Below are 24079 nucleotides of genomic sequence, written 5' to 3' on the forward strand. Positions count from 1 at the left end.
GGTAATGGAGGCTTCTCATTTACCATTGTCAGTTCTGTAGAAACCAGCCTTCATGTATAGTAGCTATTCTACAAGTTGTTTTAACTTTAGGCATAGAGTATTTTACATCTTCAAATTGAAAGAACTAATTATGAACTATCAAATGATTTAGCTATTAAATGAGTTGAAGATTACATTCAAGACCTTAGGTAAGCTCCCACATTAAACATGTGATATATTTTATGTAAAGCATATTTGATTGGTACTAATTCATTTCCCCATTGAAGTAATAAAAAGCAATTAGCTCTTAAGGATGTAAAGACAATTTAAAGAGACTGTGACAAGCTAGCCCATCTCATCTTGCTTTCTTTCCATAACTCTGATCTGAAAAATCTCAAATCCATTTACACTATGCAGACCAACCCTTTAAAGAGACTGGCAATAAGCCGATGATTTAAGACCAGCTGTGTGTTCTATACAAGGTGCATGGTCTGTTCAAGTTATTATACTATGATGTATTTTCTATGGAAGTGCTCATGAATTGCGTGCTATACAAAGAATGTAACCCTGGGTTGCTCAGTCATGCGCAGTATACAAAAGGTGCATGTTATATTCCAAGCACTACAGTACACTTTCTCTTTCTGGCTTGTTTTAGTGCAAAGCCCTGGAAGGTTTGACCTTTCTCTTAAAGTCCTGTCGTTCCATTTCTGTGTGAACGTCCTGATGTGTACTCTGGGACAGGCTACTCTCCCGTCTACATTAAAATCACAGCTTTTAGGGGCAGATTGTTGCACCCTCCGCTCCGTTTCAAATGGGACTCTCTTAATAACATCATATCAAAAAGCATTTCTGAAGCAGCATGTTTTCTCAAGCATGGAAGTGTGAGTAACGTCTGCAGCATTTACATGGTTTCCCGGCTTTCCTTTAAACCCCCTTTTGAAGTCCGCTGACAAGTTCATTTAACCCTTTAAAAAGTTAGATACAGAAAAAGACTCAAACGATTCAAATAATCCAAGAAGTTACGTGTTCTCCAGTTCTGTTAACAATATATATTTTTAATAAATCTATTGCAGGTTGTTAAAGGTCTCACCTACTTGTGGAGTTTAAAGATTTTGCATCGAGGTAAGTGCTGTCATTTTCATGCAACTGTACCGTATGATTCTATACACTTATTTGTATTGCTTTGATAAAATAAATCAGCAAAGCCAAAAAACACAGGACCTCCCTTGAAACAAGATGCTTTGCCTCAGAAAGCGTCAGTACAGGGGTTTACCTTGAGCTCCACCAGGACTTTGCTACAGCCTGCAGCATACTGGAAATTAAACCCTGATTGAAAAACAAAATCATTTTGCTCAAGCACCGGCACACGGCTAAAGCTGTAGAAGGTCTTTGTAAACGAGTATAGTGTGAACCCTCCACTAAAATCAGTGCTGCTCGACCTGTGCATTTCCAATGTTTATACTTGATATTCCCTTGCATCTCGATTAGATAATCTTACACTTTGTAAGAGGGGGGTTTGTACATTTAATTACAACGCTGTCCTTTTGTGAAACGTGTGCAGCAGGTGCAAAGCTTAAATGGAGAGCTGATGACTGCAGCCTTTCTAGTCTCTTTCATCCTCCTCCTCTGTAATTACAGAACCATTCATTTCAGGGCTTCTTTTAAGGAATTCTTTCCACTGTCTTTCTCTGTTTCGCCTGTGTTTTCAGATGTCAAACCCTCTAATATGCTGGTGAACACAAGGGGCCAGGTCAAGCTGTGTGATTTTGGAGTCAGCACCCAGGTAGGTGTGCAGGGGAGAGGGACGGGAGTGGGGGGGGAGGGTTGCTTCCTGATTGTTCACTGGGGGGGGGGGGGGATGGGGGTTGTGTACCACTGCCTTGTCTCCGTGTCTTCATGCTAACAGCCTGGCAGAGAGTCAGAAGCAGCGAGACCCTCTCAGGGATGGCTCCTATTCATCTCTATTCTCCGAGTTACTTTTCTTCTTCAGAATATGATTGTTCATTGTTTAATGACAGGGAAAAAAAATTGCTGATATTGTAATTACCACTCACAAATAGTGCACTTCATTGATATGCGGCTTTGATATGAAAGCGATCTCAGCGAGACAATAGGCAGGGCATGGAGGGATCCGTGCTGAGGGAGTCCAACAGGCCTGCGATAAAAATGAATGCGGAGGGCAACAATAGCGGCGGGCATTGACGACGTGCGACACACATTTTAATTAATTTCCATTTCGGGCGCCCTCCTGAGACCCCCTCCGACAGTGACCCGTTTGAATTGCAGGCGCCTCTGCTCTCCGAAATGGAAGGTCAGCAGCGTATTCGATGTTGTCAAGCACTGTTGTCCCCACAGTGTATTCGCTTGCTGCTGCGTTTATTTAAATATATGGGCCATCGCTGCGTTCTCTCCTGCCGTGGGACGTCTTTTCAAAAACAGACCCCCTCGTGATCCCGCTGCGATTGACTTTGTTGTTATTGTGGTGTTAAGCTTCGCTCCTCAAGCAAGTTTTAAAAATATATTTTTAAAAAAATCTCCAGTTGCAGTGGTTTAAAGTGCAGCTAGTTATACATTTATAGATTTGAATGCAGTAAACTTTACGACCTTTGAGAGAAGGAAGTTCTGAGATCAACCAGCTGTTAGGAACCGGATGAGCACCTCTCATATGACTGTGTTAAGTTATATAGCCTTTTAGTTTCTTTAATAAAATAAAAAAAAGTCTCCATCACCCTGACAGCGTATCAAAATCTCAATTACCATGCCATTGCATTGGCTGGAGTCTCAGCATGTCTGTGCCATGTTCAGTCCAGTCCATTCTATGCTGCTGGGGAGCTGCTGTACTGTGTGTAAAGGGTGGCCCCCTCACTCAGGTCAAAGTCAAACAGAATAGTATTGTCCTGTCCTCCGAGGGGACACCCAGGTCAGCTGATCACAGTAATAGACGAGCTGAGACCCTGCGAGTCCCAGGCCTCTTTGTCAGACGAAGCCCGCCAGAGGAATAGAGGCGGAAAAAAAAAAAATGCAAATTTAGGAAGAAGTGTATTAAAAATGTATAGAAAATCATTGCTCAGAGCACAGAGGAAAATAAAACTGCAAGTCTAGCAATCATTTCTACATGAAGGATGTATTGATTCACTGACTGTATTTATTTTTTTTGCTTTTACAGTTAGTCAATTCCATAGCGAAAACTTACGTTGGAACAAATGCATATATGGCGGTAAGTAGTGACGGAAACATCCCTGAAACCTTGATTGAACAGAGTGTGTTGTATGTATCCATTCAAATTGAATAGCTTGCTGCTGGTGTGGTTGTTCATAACGAAAGATCAAACAGCAGCTTTGTACATCACACACAGCACACTTTATCCAGTCCTCTCTGCTGGCGCTTCTTTATTAAATTGAATTACTTTTTTTTTTTTAAATGCACCAAATCCGATTGTATTTTCCTTTCCCATGTGTACATTAGAGAAATGACTTTTCTCCTTCTGATACACTGAGTAGATCCCTCCGCTCTTTCATTGAAAGTATAGCGATTTAAACCAAGTCAAACAATAGGTCTGGGGTTCCTCTTTCATGAAGATCACAAAGGCTGCACCATTGATGGGTTTTTGTTTCTACTGATGAAGCGAGCACTCTGCCGGGCTAGAGCCTGATGCAGGTTCTTTGGAGGAATTGGAACAGCGGATGAAAGAGAAAGATTTCATAAGCCCTTTTTAAATGTGGTGCATGAGACGTGATTGCAGAGGTTTGAATATTGCAGATTGAATTGTAGAAATTAAACTGTGAAATTAATCTGTGAAATTAATCAGTTTTTTTTTTTTCATATTCCAATTCTCTTATAATTGCTTTTGTGTTTTGACTGTTTGAAAGTATGAGCTTAGAACCGTCTGAAAGCATCGTCCGCCTCTTCTCATGCTAGTGCTTTTTACGAAGAAGAACAGGAATGCCGTCCTGTATCTGTATTAGGAGCAGGGGTGCAGAGTCTGTTTATTTATTGGGAAATGTCTGTGTTCCTATTGAATCATGAATCAATGTAAGCAAGTTTGTTTCAATCTACTGTAGTTATCGGGAGGTATGTGTGTGAATATATAGTAATTGTTTTAAATTTATTTATTTTTTTTATTTTTTTTGCAGCCTGAGCGAATATCAGGTGAACAGTATGGAATCCATTCGGATATGTGGAGTTTAGGAATTTCATTTATGGAGGTAATTATACAAAGAGGCTTTATTGAGAGGTGTTCCTTAGAAATAGCCTCTGGGGAAAAATGAGGAAAACCCATTAGTAGAAAAACTCAATTATAAGCAGGGCATCAAATACAGTACCTGGGTCTGAGATGAAAAACCAAGACCACTTAAATTAAAGTCTGGCCTTCCTGAGGACAGCGAGGCCAGGTGTCGACACAGAGGGGGTTTAAGGTGGCATTGTTGGGTTCTAATTGGAATGGTAGTTGTTGCTTCTTATTTAGACTGCATTCTGACTACTACGTGTCATATTTCGATGGTTCTCTCAGCTTTATAATAAAGAAACAACTTTAAACATAACAATGCTTGTTTAGATATTGTTTTGATGTGTGTGCTGCTTCGTTCTCTTTCTTTTGTGGACACCCCTCCCCCCCAAAAAATGAATTGCAGTACCAGCACAGGCTTCAACTCCAACCAAGCAATACCACCTTAAATGGCTTTTGTGTTGACATCTGTCATCCCCATGTATCTAATGTATTAAGGATTTTGCTGCAGTGAATTACTTTAACATGATCACCATGGGTAGCAAACACACCAAAACGACTGTGTGCCATAACTAGTTGACAAATGAGTCTGAAAATATTTGACCCCCCTGTTTATAGTTTTATTGGCCTAGTTGTTGTTTTCTGTGACTTTTTGTTTTTCATTCGTATCACTTTAAATGTTGTGTTTTGAAGGCAGTGGAAGGTGATGGATTGACACATGTCGATGGTTATAGTTTCACAATGCAGATACAGTAGCTATGATCACTGCAGAACCTACTCACTACATCAAGTAAACTTGGTATAGCCTGGTACTATAATACGAAATACGTCGTATTGCAGTAAGATTTTAATTTAGGTGAATAAATAAATAAATGTGTGCATGTCTGCTATCCAAAATAAATATTACATTTAATTGTTTAGCTTACCTTTTACGGCTTCACTTCCAATTTCCGACAAGCTCAATAAACGGTAAGAAAGCAATGTAAAGTACTTGAGTATTTTCTGTGCAGTACATACTCAGCGTATGTTAACGAGCTGATTGTAATTCCCAGTTATAATTACAGTTTCTCAGACAGACTTTCAGATTAATTACAATTTCTGGGCTGGAAAGAACCAGAAGTTCACCTTCAGCAATGTTTCCATCATGCTCAGGAAGCCATTGCAATTTCAGTGTAACGTTGCACTTGTTTGTGCCCCCAAAGCAAGCCCTCTCTTCCATCACTTACTCATGTTAAAAATAGCTCGCTGAAACTATTAATTACCTAAGCAGGTAATTGAGGGTGCAGGGATGTTCTCTGTGCTGTGGGTTTATTAGAAACTAAAACCATCAACGTTAACTACTGTCCGATGCAGGAGGTGCTGTTGCTTTCGTTGCTGACGCTCTTGGCTGTTGTACTGTATCGATGAAAGCCCCTCTAATCGGCTGTGAAAAAATGGCCAGAAAAGGTTTGTCGAGATGACCTTGGCGGTACCATGAAACTGCTTTTGTTAGACTGAATTCATCGATGTCAGACTAGTTGCAAGCTCAAGCTTTGTGTGGTGATGGATCAGTCCTACTACCCAGAAATCTTGGTCTTATCATTAGTCTCACATTGCTGATTATTCAATGTCCATTACGTCTTTATGGAATGGCCCAGGAGTTGATGTAGACAGAAGGGGATCTTGGTAACAGCACCCTAAGAGTTCTAAAGCTCTGTTTCACTGGATCTGTATTCCTGTGGGTCCTCAATCACCCCTGAAGGTAGCCACCAATATACAGAGTTGGAAGAGCGACAATACTTCGTTCCAGCGCTGTTTAGCTGATTTTAAAGGATAGTTTTTGATATAAGCTGTTTGTCTTGGCTGTGAAACAGAGAGAAGCAGCTCACCATTGGTTTTCTTTCAATTCAGAGAGGCTGAAAAACAATAATACTCATGTTCCTGTTTGAAGAAGCCACACTCCTTTCCTGCAAGCGCAGTCTGAAGAAGGGGGTGTTGTAGAGATCTTTGATCATAGCCTGGGGTGGAACACAGTTTGGCAGCCACGTACCCTCCAGCTGCTGCTGCCCACATTAGTCTTGTCAGCTGCCTCACAATTTAAAGACGGCTCTTGAGTGGAGTGGTAACTGTACAGGTAATAGGGGACTAGGGACGAATTACACTAACTGGAAGCACCTTTCCATTTGGGTTTGAACATGTTGAGAAATTCTGCAGTATACAGCAGTGCAAGCCCCATATCTCTGAGACCGGTTGAGTCACAGGCTTCCTCTTTGAAATATATTTGAAAGCTTATAATGCCTTAGACCATCGCTGTTCTGTTACGATTATAAACCTTTTATTTTCTTAAACCAAGAACGGTTGTTGCGTGTTAAAGAAAATACTGATATTAAAATCCAGCTTCTAAAGACCTCATTTTAAACACTTCAAGGATTTCTGAGTTTTGTTAATTGGCATGTCACTGTCTCCTCTTCAGCGCGATCGCAGCTGTTTGAGTGATGTGGTAAGCAGAAAAGGCAAGGACAGTGGCTTTAGAAATATGTGAGATATGTGAGGAAGATACAAAGCACACCACTGAGGCAAGGTCAGTGTTATCAAAGCAGCCCTTGCTTCCACTGCGGAGCAGGGAGTCTCTCTATTTTACTTAATGCCATCAAAGAGGACACTAACAGATTACATCCACGGGAGTTATGCCTGTTACATTTCTGAGTGGATGGCTTTTATGCCTCATCTTTAATTGCTTTTAACAAATGGAAGATGAGGCCTACTGCAGGCCCTTCAGATGAGTGTCTTAGACTTTGCTTTTTGATAACTGCAAGCTTTGAATAGCTTGCAGATGCCAAAATGAAACACACACACAGTTTTCCAGACACTACTGAAACCCTCCGCTGTCTTCACTAAAGAATATTGAGCCCCAACCTGCAGCCGTCCTCTTTGAAAAATAACTTTTAATAATCGAGCCATGTCACAATGGGGTCTGGTGGCCCTTGCTGATGCTTTAGGGTCACAACTGTGTCCCCTAGGTTCGCTTGCCCACGTGACCTCAAGGGTATTGAAATTAGAGGTTTCCTCTGCTTTTGTATACTGAGATTTAGTTTATCCACAGCAACTTATGGATAGAATAGTAATATCTTATATCCTGACTTTGTATATCCCTTTCAGTAGTCAATAGCAGCAATTGTTTAAAAATGTAAAATATATAAGAACTTGGTAGATATATTTGATTAGGTTATCAAAATGGTGCTGGTAGAAGTCCTGTTTTGTAAAACCAGATGAAGGCGCATAGCACCGAAACACTGATGATTTAAAAGTTACATATATTTTGCTGAACAAATCCTGAGTGTGGATACCCTTTGTTGCAAATCTAAACTCTAAAAGTCCATAAATTATTGCAGCGGCATTACAGCTAATGCTCTTTAAGCGAAAAACAAATAAAATAAATACATTTGAAACCCCATCAGATATTGAGTGTAGACCTTGCACTCCTCTTAATCAGGGCTGCTCAGCCCGTGGTGTTGTACTTGCGCAGATAGAGAGATCGAGAGATAGATGGCGAGACAGAGGGAGTGCATGTGTCCAGTCATTAATTGTAGAGTGCTGTGATGGTGGCATTGGAATAAGCAGGGCTAAAGGTAGCACACCCTAAGGGGAGGGTGATGTCTTCATAATTGCCACTCTCAGGATGAGGCAGAGGAGCCAAAAACAGGGAAGTTGCCTTGCAGAGGACTATCAATCACTCCGTGACCATCACTCCCAGTAATTAGTGTATTTTATGGTCACTTGCTTCCCTGGCTCGGACTCACATGTGCTCCAGTTTGCCGTAGTAATATTCCGGCATGATTTATCCTATACCTATAGTGACTGGAGCTGTAATAAAGTGTTCCTTTGGACTCCTTCCTTCAGTTTCCATGTGCAGTAACTGCAGTAACACCAGGCTGTCCACCTGTGTTGTTGTGACACAGAAAGAGTCATGACAGGAACTCGGGGTGTTAGTGTTCAGACAAAGTCAATACTGAAGCAGCAGGTATATCAAGAACTAGTGAAGCCATTACATTGCTCTGACTAATACTTTGAAAAGCATAGGAGGATTCTTCCTGGGGATTTCATGCTGAATCACCAGGGCATTGAAACTGGGCAGCCCAATGCCAAAAGCTTGCTGGATACAATACAAGATGGTAGGGGACGCATCTAGATACAAACAGGATCCACACAGATGAACAGCAAAATAGTTAGCATGTTGAGATTTAAGAAGGACAAAACAAGTCCTTCCACCTTTCCCATTTGCGCTATGTAGGTGTCAGTTACATAACGGTAATGAATCTAACAGACCCCGTATGGGGAAGTTACTTATTACTTCATTAAGTTAACAGAAAGTGTCGTGAAAAGACAAATGTGCCCAGGTCTCTGCGAGATGATCGGAGAATATTACATCAGACCTGCCCTGCCTCTGCTCTGCGATTACAGATTTGAACTAATATGTCACTTCAGCACGCTGCCCTTTCCGCAGGGGGTCAAAAACTCCACAAGTTCTCAGCTAATGGCTGTTATGCATTAAAAACTGAAGCTTGGTCAGCTCTGAGCCCCTTTCAAGGCTTTGCTCTTAAGCTCCAGACGGTGTGGAGTGCAGCTGTGAACTATCGACTGCAGATTTAATTCATTTGTAATGCTTCTTGTCCTGCTCTAGTAAATCCTCCCTGTTTAATGGAGGATCTGCCGCCCTCACCGCCGCACCAGCGGGCTCCGTGCTCCCGGCACTTGAAGAGGCCACGGCCTTTTTGCTGTCAGTTTAACCTCCCGAGCGCTTTGTTTTCATGTTTGCAAATAGCTGTTGCTTCCTCTAGATATATTTTGCAACACGGCAAGAAGATTGCGGAATTGATTGAGGATAAATAGAAAAAAAAAAAGAAATATCTGAGGCTCTTGACTGGAAATATTACATCAAGCGATCAGAGTTGCCGTCGCTGCTATGAATATTGAATTGAAAGATTTTTAAGGGGAGGGATGATACAGAAAACAACATTCGAAAATCCTCTATCAGATTGTAATATCCATAGTGATCCATATTGTACCGAAATCTATGCAAAACGCTGGTGGAAACTATTAGTTGATACAGTATGTGAGCTAATGCTGTGGTCAGAACTACAGCCATAGCAGTGCCATAGTGCAGTCTATTAAAATGCCTCGATTGCACGGTGATGGTTAGAGGCCGCTTTCGTTTTGATTTGATTCTTCAGCAGTGACCAGCATTCTTACTACAAAGTTAAAGGCGATTGGCTTACATAGTTTACCTTGAGAACCCATTGAAACTTTAAAAATAGATGCACCCTGCACATGTAAATGAAAATAAATATGTGGTTTCCTTTTTCCAGTAAATCAAGCGTTTGTGTTTGGTTTGTTTGGCTCTCATATCCAGAGCCGTGGAAAGCCAGTGCCTTGCGGCAGCGTGTTCATTCAGTGTGCATCTCAGTCTGCCTAATTGTGCCCAATGATTTCTGATCTGACTAATAACGCATAACGAGAATTAGCACTGCAGTGATTTACAAGTTGAAGATGCCCATCAGCTTTATTATAATGTTGTTTTTTGCCAGATGTTTTTTTACAGAATACTCCCTCACACCTGTTGCTCACTACCGTAAAAATGTACTAGCTTCTCATTATATGCCTCTTAGCAATATCAATAACTCTTCAAAAAACTTGCCATACATATGCCATCAAGGAACCTAAGTGCTAAAGTCCCCAGTTTGAAATGATACTCGCCAGATACTTCTCACTTATTTTTATTAGTGGCAGATCAGTTGAGTTGTGATAGCTGGCATGAAGCCTAAAGATGCTACAATTACTGCAGTGCTAATAGAGCAAATAGGGATAATTTTTAAAAATGTATAGCACAAGGAGAAGATTAGAAGAACTGTGCTTTTTAAATGTTTTTTGGTTTTACATTGGAGTTGTTATTGTGCCGTGAATAGTGAGGAAGGCTAGTGAATGTTCAGCTCTGGACAAAGGTTCTGCATCACCCTATAGAATTAACTCATGTTGCTTCCTAAAGTTGAGTGAAACCTGCTGAATAATGTTACATTAACATATTGAATTACATCCCACGTTGTAGTTTTCCATAGAATCTGATGTGAAATACTGTACTACTATTATGGCTTCCGGTGAGACTTTTGCAATATCATTTTGTAGTTTCTTTGATTTACATGATGTAAAATAAAATATCTCAATTATGTCCATATAATTTTTTTTTTTTTTTTTTTTAATTCTGTCTCAATCCTAAAATTCTAGGTGATGCTAAACTTTTGGCTGCATGCCTTCATTGCTGGGTGTTGGCAGCAGTTCTAGGGATAGCGGATTTGAATACAGGCCTGTTTTTGTAATTATTTAAAGGTCCGTACGTGTGTGTAAGATGATGCAGTGCTGCAGGGAGCAGGCTGGAGTTGTGTCCTTCATGCCCATTATAAACAGTTTGGTTTTGCCATATGTTCCAACATGCTTTGCTGGCGTGCGCTGCACCTGTCAGACAAAGAATAATGGCAATGTGATACAGAGCTAGACCCTTCCACTGTATATCAATCAGCTGCACTAACTGGAAATATTCAACAGCAAGAGCATGTTATTGCTGTCTGAGGAAGCCACTTCAGAGCTAGCTTGTGTTTAAGTAAACGTATTTTAACAGATCATTTAAAAAAAAAAAAATCCAGGTGTATACATGTGTCAATTAAAACCTTTATTTCAGCCTTAAATTGGCCCTGTAGCTTCAACGCCATTGATTCAGGTATTATTAATTTTCATGTATAATCTGAAGCTGAACTGTACTTCTTGAGTTTTACCCAAACAACCCTTATGGGTAGAAATTGCCTTGAATGACCCCTGGTGGTACAGAAACAAGAGGAATTAGAAAGGACATTAAAGCTTCATTAGATGTGAAACACATTTAGTACAGTGGGATAACTGCAGGCTTTTTTGTGCAAGATTAGACCATTCTCTTTAAGCTTCCTAGTTTGCAATAGCTTTAGCTAAATCTATGGAGGAAATGGCTATTATTGTAATGTAGCAGCAGGCATTATAACAACAACAGTATGCCTGTGAAATTAAGGGTGTAAAATTAAGGGCAATAGTGCTGCCTCTTACTAATTCTTAGTACTTTGGTAATCAGCATACGTTATTGTACAATGGAAAGCGAATGTTTCACTGATGCTTGTGAGCGTTTGTTTTTCACAGTACAGAGATGTTTGCTGCTGTGCCTGTGCTGGGGTAATATATAAAGGAGTTCATTCTCTGATGTCTTTCCTACAACATTAAAAATGATCACTTTTACAGCTGATTTCAAAGCACTCATCTTGGGCTACCTTGTATAAGGTAAGATTAGGGAGTCCAAGATTAGAGCTAATGGGGGTCTGTGAAGCCAGCTGCCACAGTATTATTGGGCCCTGAGTTTCACAACTTTAATTAATTCATTAAATATCTCAACTGTTTCCAAATGGGGTTAAGAGTCCAGTTGAACTGGGATGTCTCCAGGCACAGTGCTGGTAAGTCCAGTTGAACTGGGATGTCTCCAGGCACAGTGCTGGTAAGTCCAGTTGAACTGGGGCGTCTCCAGGCACATTGCTGGTAAGTCCAGTTGAACTGGGATGTCTCCAGGCACAGTGCTGGTAAGTCCAGTTGAACTGGGATGTCTCCAGGCACAGTGCTGGTAAGTCCAGTTGAACTGGGATGTCTCCAGGCACAGTGCTGGTAAGTCCAGTTGAACTGGGATGTCTCCAGGCACAGTGCTGGTAAGTCCAGTTGAAATGGGATGTCTCCAGGCACAGTGCTGTTAAGTCCAGTTGAAGGCTGTTGCAGAGGGGTTAACCTCCCTGTTTGACTTGCAGTGGAATGTAGCGCTGCTCCTCCGGCTCTGTCTTTGTCCTGGAATGTGCTCCTCATGCAGATCTCTAATGACACAAACATTCTCTCCCTCTGCAGCTCGCTCTGGGGAGGTTTCCATATCCTCAGGTAAGGTTCTTCATTACGGTCTTTTTGCCACCATGACATTCATCCTTATGTATGAAGGTGCAGGGGAGCAATAGTGAATGTAGGAGCCACATACAAATAAAGCCAGGATTTTCAATTGAAATTCAGCATCACTTGCAGCGGTTTGAACCATTTTTATTACTTCATTTACATCTTTATCATTTTTTTTCCCCTCCCAATTCAAGTGTGAAGCAGCTTAAAATGGATACATCAGTGCTCTTAGGGTGGACTATCTATCACTCCTACTATATGGGTTATATTGCTATAGTTACAATATCCATTCCACAAATCTCTCAATGAAATCTTACAGTATCACACGGAACGGGTTTTTTTCTTTTCTGGAAATGGAAACAAATTAGAACCAAACGGTGGAAAAAAATATTACAAACAAATATGACGGGTTTGCAAATTTAAGCTCTAAATTACAAAAACTGATTATTTGAATATTTATGTATATTTTGTGAGTTTGTAGTAAACACTGGTCCTGCTTATTAGATAAAAAAAAAAAGTGTACTGATATAATTTTTAAAATCGTTTCTTCAGAATGTGTTCCCCTGCAGCTAAATCACCTGTTTTGTTAGAATAAGCTTTTTAGTACTTGCTTTGTATGAAGCGGAGAGTGCTAACACACCAAAGCTCGCTGTTAACATCAACAGAGGTCCTGATGTCATCAGGAATATACAGCGCATATACTCTCAGACTATTCTTGAAGTGCTTGGCTGCTATATTACAATTTAAACTGAATAACCTGACCTACTAAAAGCCTCTTTTCTGTGTCAGCAAATAAACACAGTACATGGCGTGCGATTTGAACACACCATTGATAGTGTTTCTCTGGAGCTCTCAAGTGATTATGTCTGTGAGAATCAAAAGCACCAAGGAAATCATTTAAAAGTCTTAAACAACTGGGATTTTTTTAGTGTTGAAATGGTTTAAACCTTCCTGGGTATTCCCTAATGCCCCTGGTCTGTATAAGCAGACCAGCCTAGGGGCTTGTCTGATTTCAAAGTGTTGTTGGTCTGAGGCTCTTTAAGCATCTATTAACTTGCTATTATTATGCAAATCCAAATTGTATTACACATACTAATGTATGCACGGTTATATTATGCGGCTGTGACACAAACATGGTTATTGAATAATCAGATGAAACTCGGCTCTCTGCTCTGCGTTACAGTTCTGTTTCATTTATTCTCGTGACTCCGACTCTGTGGTATCAGCAGTGAAAGGGACCAAGTGGCTGTTACTGCATCCCCATCGTGAGCTCTTAAATACATGCACATGTGCGTGGCGTCTGGACATTAAATTGCATGACAATAAGATATATTAAATGTTACAGGCATGGCTTCACTGACTCAGTTATAGGTAACCTGTAGTGAGTTTTTTTTTCCTTGGTTTGGTCCCTATTGGATCTTGGGTATTGGGATAATGGAATTAAAAATGTACAAGTAAACCACAGAGGTAGGAAAGTGTGTTTCAGTACTTGGAATCTGAAGTGCGGTATGTTGAAAATAACAACATCAGTGGTTCTATGTAATTTTGGGAGAGTCAAAATAAGTTAGACGATTGTAATGAATCTTCTGCAGGCTTCAGGATTGTGAATTAAGAACGCTTGTCGATTTTATACTATACATACAAGTTATAAAAAAAAATACATCTGTTAAATTGAACAGAGAAATGTATTTACAAACTTTTTTTTTGTTTTTTTTGTGACAAAAAAAAAAGAATTATTTTCATACAGATATTTGTAAGAGGGTAATCTACAGCAAGTGCATTCAGACGGTTGGAAAATGAATGTATATTTATAATATACAGAGATATTCTGTTCTCTAGCATACTTAAGCCATGCTTTGGTTAATAAATTATGCCAAAATGACCCGAAGTAAAAAAGAATAAAAAAAAAAAAAAGAACTTTCTGTGCAAATAGTGCCCCTGGTATTGTAAAGCTTTGAATGTTTTCACACCCCATTAATTTATTACTTCTCTTTCTTCATTTTTAAATTTCATTTTGAAGAAGAAATTCAGACTCCCCGCTGCCGTAGTGATTTTCATCTTGTTGTTAATTTTCCCCGCTCCATATGGAGCTCCAGACATTTCACCTGGAGGCTGTACTAGATTTTGCTGTAGTGATCGTACTTCCAGAGGCCAAGCCTGTCATTTAAGGTTCCTGGTGCATCTGTCTGCGGCAGGCTTTCTGCTGGCATGGGCGAGCGCGAATAACAAATTGGATGCACCTGAGATTCGGATGATTAGTGGGTTTCTGGAATCTGTAGACTTGTAAGCAGATAGCTTTGGGTAGCGGGAAGTGGAGGGGGGCAAACAATCACCATAGGTGCATCTGTACTCACACCTTCCATTTAGGGGCTGGGCTTTTAACACAGATACACCGCTGGAATTTTAGCAAATAACGGAAGAGAGTAAAAAAAAAAAAAAAAAAAAGAAGAAAGAAAGTTGCTAACATTTTCATCCTGCCTTGTCATTGATTAGAAAAGAGTCTTTAATTTCATTTCACCCCATGTTGTGATTAATTTGCATTCTTTGTCAGGAGTTAATGGAGTTTTTTTTTACGGTTCGCTCTATAAATCCTTGAAGACACCAGACTTGATCTGATGTTTATACAGCCGCCAGCGGACTGCCATGTGATTAATTGTTGGCTTTGTCTTTTACATTTTTTTAAAATTATTATTACCATCTATTTGTTTTGGTTACATGTTTAAATACATATATATTTAAATCTTTTTTTTTTTTTTTTTTTTTTTTTTAAAAGATTCCACTGGCCATTACAGCGTAAATCCCATTTAAAATAAGATTTAAGCACATCCTCTGATCTGTATCAGTAGATGTCTGTATTTTTGTCTTGGACACAGTTTTTTTTGTTATTTAAAATGCACGTTTTTGGACCTAAATGGCCTATAATGGTAAAAGCCATTAAGAGAAACATTTAAAAAAAATAAATAATCAAAAGCACATTGTGGTTTGTCTCAAAGGAAAAGCACCAAGTAAATCTGTCAGACATTTACAGTCCAGAGTCATTATCAGCTTGCTGCTTCAAGGGACTGTTAAGTTATGGCCGTGCATTTGAGGAAAGTTGGTTACATGGGGAACTGGGAAAAGATAGCCCTCGTGGTCTCTCAGGAAAGATCATGTGTTAACTGGAAAACAGATCATCACCGAGCTACTGCGTTCACATCTGTCACCACATCGTTTATACTGAAAGAAGGGTTTGTATTGTTATTATTTCAGTTGTAGCCTAATTATTCTTTTTGGAAATTGCTGGATTCAATTGTTCATTACTAATAATTATTTCTGTTAACATCCAGAATAAAAAATAAATAAAATTGTTACACAAAGTTGTCGTCAAAGACAAGGACAAAAATAAACAACAGCAGTGATACCAATTTATAAAAGAGAGAGAGAGAGAGAGGATTCTATAGGAGCAAAGTAACGCAGGTAAACTTAAAATAAATAAAAGAAGACTTTTTAGGACATTAGAGGAGAGAAGCTCCAGAAGATCTACTACATTTCGCTTTAATATTTCAGTTTGCTCTCCTACCCTTTTCATACAGGATACACCTGCAAGTATACCTGGTGTTAGAACTTCATATTTTACAAAGATGGATCTCTTTTCATACTTTTAGCGTGATCTTTTGTTTGTGCGACTGGTTCCCCTTCGGTAGTTTCATATTAATGAAAGACCACGGTCAAAAGTACAAATAGAGTCATATCCTGGATATAAAACCCTTTACAAGCATGGAATAAAAGGGCCTGATATCTGCTTTGTATTGAAGAACAATTCTATCATTCAGGTGATATAATGGATAGATATATGGATGGGTGGATGGATGGCTAGATAGATACATTGTCCCACTTCCTCCCTTTGAGTATCTGAAACATGACTGAGGTCACAAGGTATATATAAGGTTTACAAAGCTGATGCTGATGGAACGAGAGACAGAAAATGAGTCATCTTTTACTAAAACTACAGAATAAATGGAATGTTTTGTTGCACGGTTTGGCTGAATTGGAGGCAGCTTAGTGGGGTGCATTGGCAACAGAGTAATTGAACATGCTCGGAATCTTAAAAAAAGGTTCCTTACAGATGTTGTGATTTATGGTGGTCTCTTTTTCTAGTTACGAGAGAGAGAGAGAGAGATGGGCTTCCAAAGCTGTAAAAATGTAAAGATAAAATTTGTCAACCGATCTAGGAAGATGTGACCTGGGTCACAGATAAATCTCTCAGCTGAAGGCTTCAGGGTAAGTCATAATTCTAGCGACTAAGAGAGAGATGAAAGTGGTGCCGTGTCTCCTGCAAGTTAGGGTTCGGGTAGGTGAATTCATTTTACTTTTCAGAGTGTTTTTTAGATAATGATGTAAGAGGCCGGTGAAGATCTAGCTCTCTCTCTCTCTCTGACTTTCTTTCTCAAATATCTCCATGGAGACAGAAATGGAATGCCCTTGGTGTCAAAAGTCCTTTTTTTCTACTTTCACCAAAGACATTGATTAAAAAGTAAAAACGGCACGTTTTTGTCGATCAGAACCCAGAACCTCCCCCCCAGACACCAGAGAGACACCTGCTCGGAAATGAGAGTTTCACACTCTTTAAAATGTTATTGTCAGTTTTAGTTAAAGCTGTGGGGCTTTGCTCATAAACCCTTAGTTACTGCCGGCACTTGGGGGACACATGGGGAGAGGAGGGGGGTTTGCTTGGTCCTCCCTGTTGTTCCAATGGCAGATGGCTTTTGGCTTGATTGACAAGCAGTGTCTACAGGTCCTGCAGGTCTGTGGGTTAGACAGAATTACAGAATTACAAATTGCCCAATATATTCCACTGGTGTGACATCTGTCAGCATTGTAAAGTCATCCCTATCACAACATAGCAGATTTAAAAGAACTAAAAGCAATGAAATTATAATTGACTTTTTTTATTTTATTTTTTTATTTTGTAAATGCAAGATCAAGCTATTGAAGCAGCTTCACTATTTAGTTATTGTTTGGTCTATATATATATATATATATATATATATATATATATATATATATATATATATATATAAATATATATCTCGTTTTTGTTTTTCTGCTTGGCTCTGGCTAGAAGCACTAACGAGAATGTAAATTTAATGATTTGACTAACGTGTGGATGAGAAGTCTATAATCTATTGATACATTGTCTTCTAGAAAAACATTTGAGGCAGAGTTTCAGGTTCTGTTATTTAAGGTTTAAAGTGGGGGTGAAATTGCATTCAGACCGGTTGGGTATTTTTGTAGGATGTTGCTTTTGAGTGATTTTGTTTATTATTATTAGAAATGGAAACTTGTGTCTTAAATTACTTTTACATTGTACACCAGTTTCAAATCCATGCTTCAGATCTTTAAAGTACAAAAAAACTAAATGTCCCAATTACGCTAATAAAGCAGGTCATCTCATTAATTAACAGATCTAGGACACCGGTTTGGTGTGCTTAACACATTTGTTTTGAAGGGAATCTGAAACTTGACTCCCCTCCCTGAGTGTCTCTTGAGCACTTCCACATTTCATAGGGGTGATTTAAAGCTATGGGTTTGTTTGTTACCTATTGAGTGAGACTGGTAAATAAGGGTATGTAAAGGGTTACCAAGCCACGCTATTGATGCTGAATCAGTGGGATTCTATAGATACAACGTTTTAGAATCAGTCCGCTACTTGGGAAAATTATTATGTGTATATCATTTAAGAACTCAATGAAGAAATCTGTTTAAAAAAAACAAAACACTGCCTTAATGGAAAGTCTTCACAAAAAAATAAAAAATCAGAAGAAAAAAATGTATAAAAACAATTGCGATCTGAATACGTTGAGTGTAGTAAGTTAATTATCCTTAGCACCGTTTCTCACACCCTGGCAAATGTACAATTATTAACATGATTGTATTGCATCTGTCTTAATGAGTAAATAGAAAAACAGAGTGCAACCTCACAGACAATATATCTGATTCAGAGAAAATAGATTATATATCAGCGAGGGGGGTCTCTTGGTATTTATAGAAATAAGAGAGCGGGGCTTTATTTAATTGAGAACATGAATCAATTACTACAGTGCTGGATTGTGAAATCCAGGCGAATCAGGCAGGACCATTCATTATTCTGCACCATCATGCTCTTAAGATTACCTGATTGAAATGGGGGGGTGGGGGGGCACAGAGAAACTGTGTCAGTGTGTTTTGTTTAGCCTGAATACAGACTTCATCACAACACATCCTGTAGCGAACAGGGAACCTAAAATTATCTATTTTGAAACTTGCCATGTAATTAAATATTTTTCTTTTTTTGTATAGATATACAGTTATTTTATAAAAGATTTTTTTTTTTTGCTCTTGAGAGTCCCCTGTTCACACACCACTGCTGTCGTCTGACCAAGACTGCCAAGTCGCAGGATAATCCTGACCACTGACCTGTAAATCCAGGAATTCCCTCTCCGTCTTTTCCACAAGTCAGAACAGCAGTGTGAAAGAATATCTACATATAGTACTATAGAAATGCTATACAGAAACCAACAAACAAGCACAGTTTTGACGAGAAGTCTTTATCTTGTAGAGGTTCGATCATCAACCAGTTTCTCTATCGAATATTATCGGACTGGTAATAACCAACAATAAGGGATGCATTGATAACACTTGATTATGAAAAAGCAAGAAGCAAAAAATAATAATAATGTGTTGACTCTGTGCATGCTATTAAAGATAGGGATAGAATATAAACATTGAGAAAACATTATTTTAAAAAGCAAGACTCTTCACAAAAGCTTTCAAAGGAAACTGAAAACATGCATTTGCTTGTACTGTAATTGAATATATATACATATATATATATATATATATACACACATATATATCAAATACACCCACAAAATAAAATAAAAACTCATATTCAGTACTGATCTTTCAGTCTTTCTTTTTTCTTTGAATTGCATTCATCCTATTATGATCCTTGTTATTTCACACAAGGCTTAATGCACCCTCACCCACTTGCATTAGAGCACTGTATGGGGCTAAGTAATGCTAAGTACTACGCCAGACGTGAGAATTCTTTCTCAGTCACAAAACAAACATTAAAGCTGCAGTCCTGTGTATTGTATTGTGTGCTTCTTGTGACGTCTGATTGTTGAACTAAGTGACTGTGTAGCTTGCAGCCTCTCTGGGAGCCTCTTGTAAAAGAGATTGCACAGCTCTAATCAGTGATTGCACTTTACTGATCTTTACCATTGTCTGACTTCACTTATATACACAATCTGAGACGTACAGTTAATGCCAGTTACAGTCTACTCTGAAATGAGTCCCTGAATCTCTTAAGAGCTATACACAACAGAAATGGGGTATTATTTATAGGTTCAAATAGCCTTGACTCGTTGCTGCTAGAATACGTTTAGCAATCATAATACAAAAATATTTTAGATGGGTTCGTAGTATACAGTATGACTGATGTATTTTAACTTGTTCAGCTCTCTTTAATGGAGTAATTAACACATTCGCACATTTCTGATAAGACATGACCCAGTCGTAAACAAATTACAGTGAGAAGTCTTCTCTCTAACTTTGTTTTCTGGTTGTAAGTGTCAAGCTTAATTGTGTGTTTCTTTTCCTTTTCTTTTTGGAAGCACATGAATATGTCATTGACACTACATAATTACACATTTCCTGTAAAGGAAAAGATCATAAGCAGTGTTTGGCAGGGGTCCAATATGCTAATTCCTAAGTATGATTTAATTCCAAATTTAAATTAATGGGATTTTAATTTAAACCACAGTAGTTTTTTAACACAGTGAGCGTAGCGTCGAATTTAGCAGCAATATGACAGTGTTATTCATATCCAATTCAGTAAACAGCATTTTGAAATGGATTATATATATATTTTTTCATCTCCCCTTTTTTATACAACCTGGAGGGTAGTAAAGAATTCTGCAAAATTAGCATTCTGCTGACTTTCGCCTATAAATGAGAAGCAAGCTATTAACATTTGTGTATTTTCATTATGTAAATGGTGTTAACACATGCCCAGAAATTGCCACCAGCAATGCAATAATTTTCTCTCAGTGATCATAATGTGTCCAAGTGAGTCATTTTGATTATGACATGCTAATTACATATTACCTTTTTTTCAGATTCAGAAAAACCAGGGATCTTTAATGGTAAGCTTTATGAGTTTGAGAAAAAAAAACAAAAAAAACCACTTTCCGCGTTCCTGCCGGCTGCTTCCTCTGCACGCTTGGGTGGGTTACTTTAAACCTGGCAAATTGCATTTCGCACAAAAAAACAAGACTTTAACTGCCACTATTAGATTAGGCACCATTAGAAATAATGGAACATCCACAGCGCCAATGTTTTTCTAAGAGTTTGATGCTTTTGATTAATCTCGCTACATTTTATTGCATTAATGATTTTTCTTTCCACTCTACTGTAAAGATACTGCATACAGGCTAATACTGTTGTTTTTTTTCTCTCCTCTCTCTTGCTGCCGTTCAAGCCTCTTCAGTTATTGCAGTGCATTGTTGATGAGGTGAGTCTTCGTCTTATGTGCTTTCTCTCTCTAAAGTCATTCCTAATGGTGTGGAAAGCTTATATTTTGTTTCCTAATGAAGCACAGTACCCTGCACGCTTGAAACATGTTGCCTTCCACAGCCCTGAGCCATTTAAACAGAATGGAGACAGGCCTTGAACAAAGCAGAGACCTGCCCTGCCAGGCGCAGCCCAGCTCTGGATAGGGGGGAAAAACAGGGAGACCCACTGGGGTCCCCAGGAGATGTCGTAAATAGAAAATGAGAGGGCCAGTGAACACATTGTTTTCATGATGTAATTGGGTGGTAATGTGCATTATAGTTATTCGGTATTAAAAAAAAAAAACAGCTTTATACAGTATTGTGCACATTTATTACAACACCCCATCGCTTCTCTTGTTTTGATTTGTTGTGCATATGAAATTGTCACAATAGGCAAATTAGTGATTGCCTAATTTATTTGATGACTTTAGTAGGCCACACATGCAGTTAATTAAAAAATAGTAAGAGAAAAGGAACACATTGCCACAAATGGTAAATTGCAAAAGACTTTTTAGAAGTTGTTTTGCCTAATTAAAGCACAAAGTGGTCTAACATTTTCACACGAGTGCCTATTGTTTCTACATCCCAGATTACTGACTGCAAACTGAAATTCTCACACCTTGAGGTTTTCATGCAGGTAGGTATATAAAGGATATAAATGACAAGTCTTGAGGTGTTCTAATACATTTGCACACTACTGTATATAACTGGACCAATGTTTTAACAAGAAATATATACAGGCACTATTTGGAAGCAAATTCAAATGAAATCTTCTGAGGGGGAAAAATGTACACAGTGTTAACATTACAGCAACAACACTACTTAGAATGGTAATGTATCTGCTGCGTCGTGCAACCCATGCTAGCTTCATACTCTTACAATTATTATTGTACTGTGTGCCAAATATTCAGCCCTTCTTCTTCTGCATGAGGACATTTTCAAAGACTTCTCGTAAAAAAAATGTCTTATTTTAAATCTTACTTTTTTTTTCGTTTCATTGAATATCATTATGATTTGAGCGCTCTCTTAAAAGTTAAGAATGGATTTAAGAGTTGAGTAAGTTAAACTTCAGTTTTTCTCATTTTGTTTTTAAATGTATCAATCAGTGAGTAGTATGAGCTTCACGGGTTCGATTCCCTCTTGTGAGTTCTGAATCGTATTGCAGACAGAGTAACGCTACCTGAGTGGCAGCGAGACACGATTGTATGAAGACGTGCGTCTGACAAACCCGCCCCTGTACACACTCCTAGAATAGATTGGACATGCAAAGCTGTGATATGAGGGTGGCAGACTCAGACGCTTTCCATGCTGCTATAATTACAAAACCCACCTGTCTCTGGCACTTCTTTCCATATCTGTCTTTTCCCGGATATCTGTACTTGATATGCACATTGCTGACGTTGACAGCTGACAGCGGTGTGGTCTGGCGCTGTGCATTGAAATCAGCAGTGCAGTCTGGTGCTGTGCATTGAAATCAGCAGTGCAGTCTGGCGCTGTGCATTGAAATCAGCAGTGGGGTCTGGCGCTGTGCATTGAAATCAGCAGTGCAGTCTGGTGCTGTGCATTGAAATCAGCAGTGGGGTCTGGCGCTGTGCATTGAAATCAGCAGTGCAGTCTGGCACTGTGCATTGAAATCAGCAGTGCAGTCTGGCGCTGTGCATTGAAATCCTTACCGTGTGTTTTGTATGTGTGATTCGTAGACTCCTTGCTTTCACTACCCGGCCCCAAACATCAACAGCCTGACCCTGTCTTGTTTGTCTGCATCCCTGTAACCTAAACAGCAGACGCACATTTGTCATGGGGGGGCGATGTTTCACTAACCCATATCTTCTCATCTCAAACATGTAAAAAACGAAATCAGATTTACAGTACAATATCTTCACCACTTTCTGTTGCGCTGCGTTTTTTGTTCACAGCCTTTAAGCCACCCGACATGGCTCCTTTTGAACTGTATACTGACCTCTCTTGTGTGTGCAATGCAGGCAGCATATAGGAACGAGGTAGAGGCCTCGGCCGACAGGAGCTGAATAATTACCTTTAGACCAACCTGAGCAGTAGGCTTCCCACGAGGCCCGGCTCATTTAATGGCTGCTAAAACTCAATCTAGACGATGTCAATGGTCATGCTTGATTATTTGCAACAGTGTTTTTATGAAAAAGCAATAAAACAGCTTTCGAGGTGAACAGGAATGGAGATACAGTGACTGATTTTAAAGTTTTTTTTTTTTTTTTTTATAAAGCCTAGTCCCTTTCGTTTGAAGAGGCGGCACCACTGCTGCTATTGTGCTACAGTGCCTGAGCTATTTTGGTGATATAGACAGAAGCACCGCTGTGCTCCCTTAGCTTATAATTGACAAGAGACCATCGAGACCCCAGAACAGCAGCATAGAACACGGCTGTCGTTTTGTTTTAACAAAAAAAAAAAAAAAAAAATTAAATCACACAGTCATTTACTTTGCAGTGAATAACATTTTCTTTCCCAACCTTTCTGATAAATGATGCATCTTCAGACACTTCCTGGCTGTAGTTGATGCTTGAGAACAAAATGAAATAACACTGGAACATTTTTAGACACTTCGGAACAAAGAGATGTGAGGTTCCTTTGTAAAGTTCTCTTGATTTCTCTAAAACACGTAGACATTCTTACTTCACTGCATTGGAGTTCAATAAAATCACAGGGTTGTGAAAGAGTTGAAGAGCAGGACTATTTAGATCTGACACAAAGTACACATTGCTTTTTAAATAAGGCATTTTCACTCTGGACTTGTTTTAGAGCAAGGTCACATTAGAAACAAAAGATCTCTGTGTAATGTAGGTCACTCTTATCTAAGTGCAAATTTCCCTGTTCTTTTGAACTTCTGTGAAGTGGTTACAGTAGAAACATTTTTTTTGTTATTATCATCTGGTGTTTATTTAAAAAAAAAAAAAAGAAATCTGGGCATTTATATTAATTTGTTTAATTTAACTTGGTAACAGTATTTGGATGCATACTGGTCAGCAGAGTTCAAAGGTCACAGTATCACATGCTTTCTAAGGAACCAGGAAGAAAACAAACATGGTAAAAGAAAACGACAGCCAGTTAGATTTAGCAACAGAGAAAACATCCCAATATTGGGATTCTTCCAGATATCATAAAACATTGAAAGGGGTGAGGAAGAGCTGTAGCACTTTCCTTTCAGTAGCGTTCATTGTAATGTAATTGAATACACATGTATTTACTATTTAATTACATCATTTGTCATTGCAATGTCACATTTTGTAATTACAATGTAATGACACATGTAGTTGTGTAGTATACTGTTATAACAATTAGTACCAGCTAC

General features: G+C 39.0%; 1 protein-coding gene across 2 annotated transcripts in view; it reads left to right on the forward strand.

Annotated features, from left to right (window-relative positions):
* The window catches only part of LOC117428339 (dual specificity mitogen-activated protein kinase kinase 5), a 71686-nt gene that overhangs the window by 27648 nt on the left and 19959 nt on the right, over positions 1 to 24079 (forward strand). The window contains exons 13-19 of one of the 2 annotated variants that reach the window (XM_058995460.1): positions 1053 to 1101; positions 1689 to 1762; positions 3146 to 3196; positions 4113 to 4184; positions 12143 to 12172; positions 20323 to 20349; positions 20685 to 20717. In XM_058995460.1, coding sequence (XP_058851443.1) covers positions 1053 to 1101; positions 1689 to 1762; positions 3146 to 3196; positions 4113 to 4184; positions 12143 to 12172; positions 20323 to 20349; positions 20685 to 20717 — 336 coding nt within the window. The remainder of the gene's footprint in view (positions 1 to 1052; positions 1102 to 1688; positions 1763 to 3145; positions 3197 to 4112; positions 4185 to 12142; positions 12173 to 20322; positions 20350 to 20684; positions 20718 to 24079) is intronic. The other variant, XM_058995461.1, reaches the window with a different exon arrangement.

The sequence above is a fragment of the Acipenser ruthenus genome, chromosome 21, assembly GCF_902713425.1.
Source record: "Acipenser ruthenus chromosome 21, fAciRut3.2 maternal haplotype, whole genome shotgun sequence".
NCBI lineage: Eukaryota > Metazoa > Chordata > Actinopteri > Acipenseriformes > Acipenseridae > Acipenser > Acipenser ruthenus.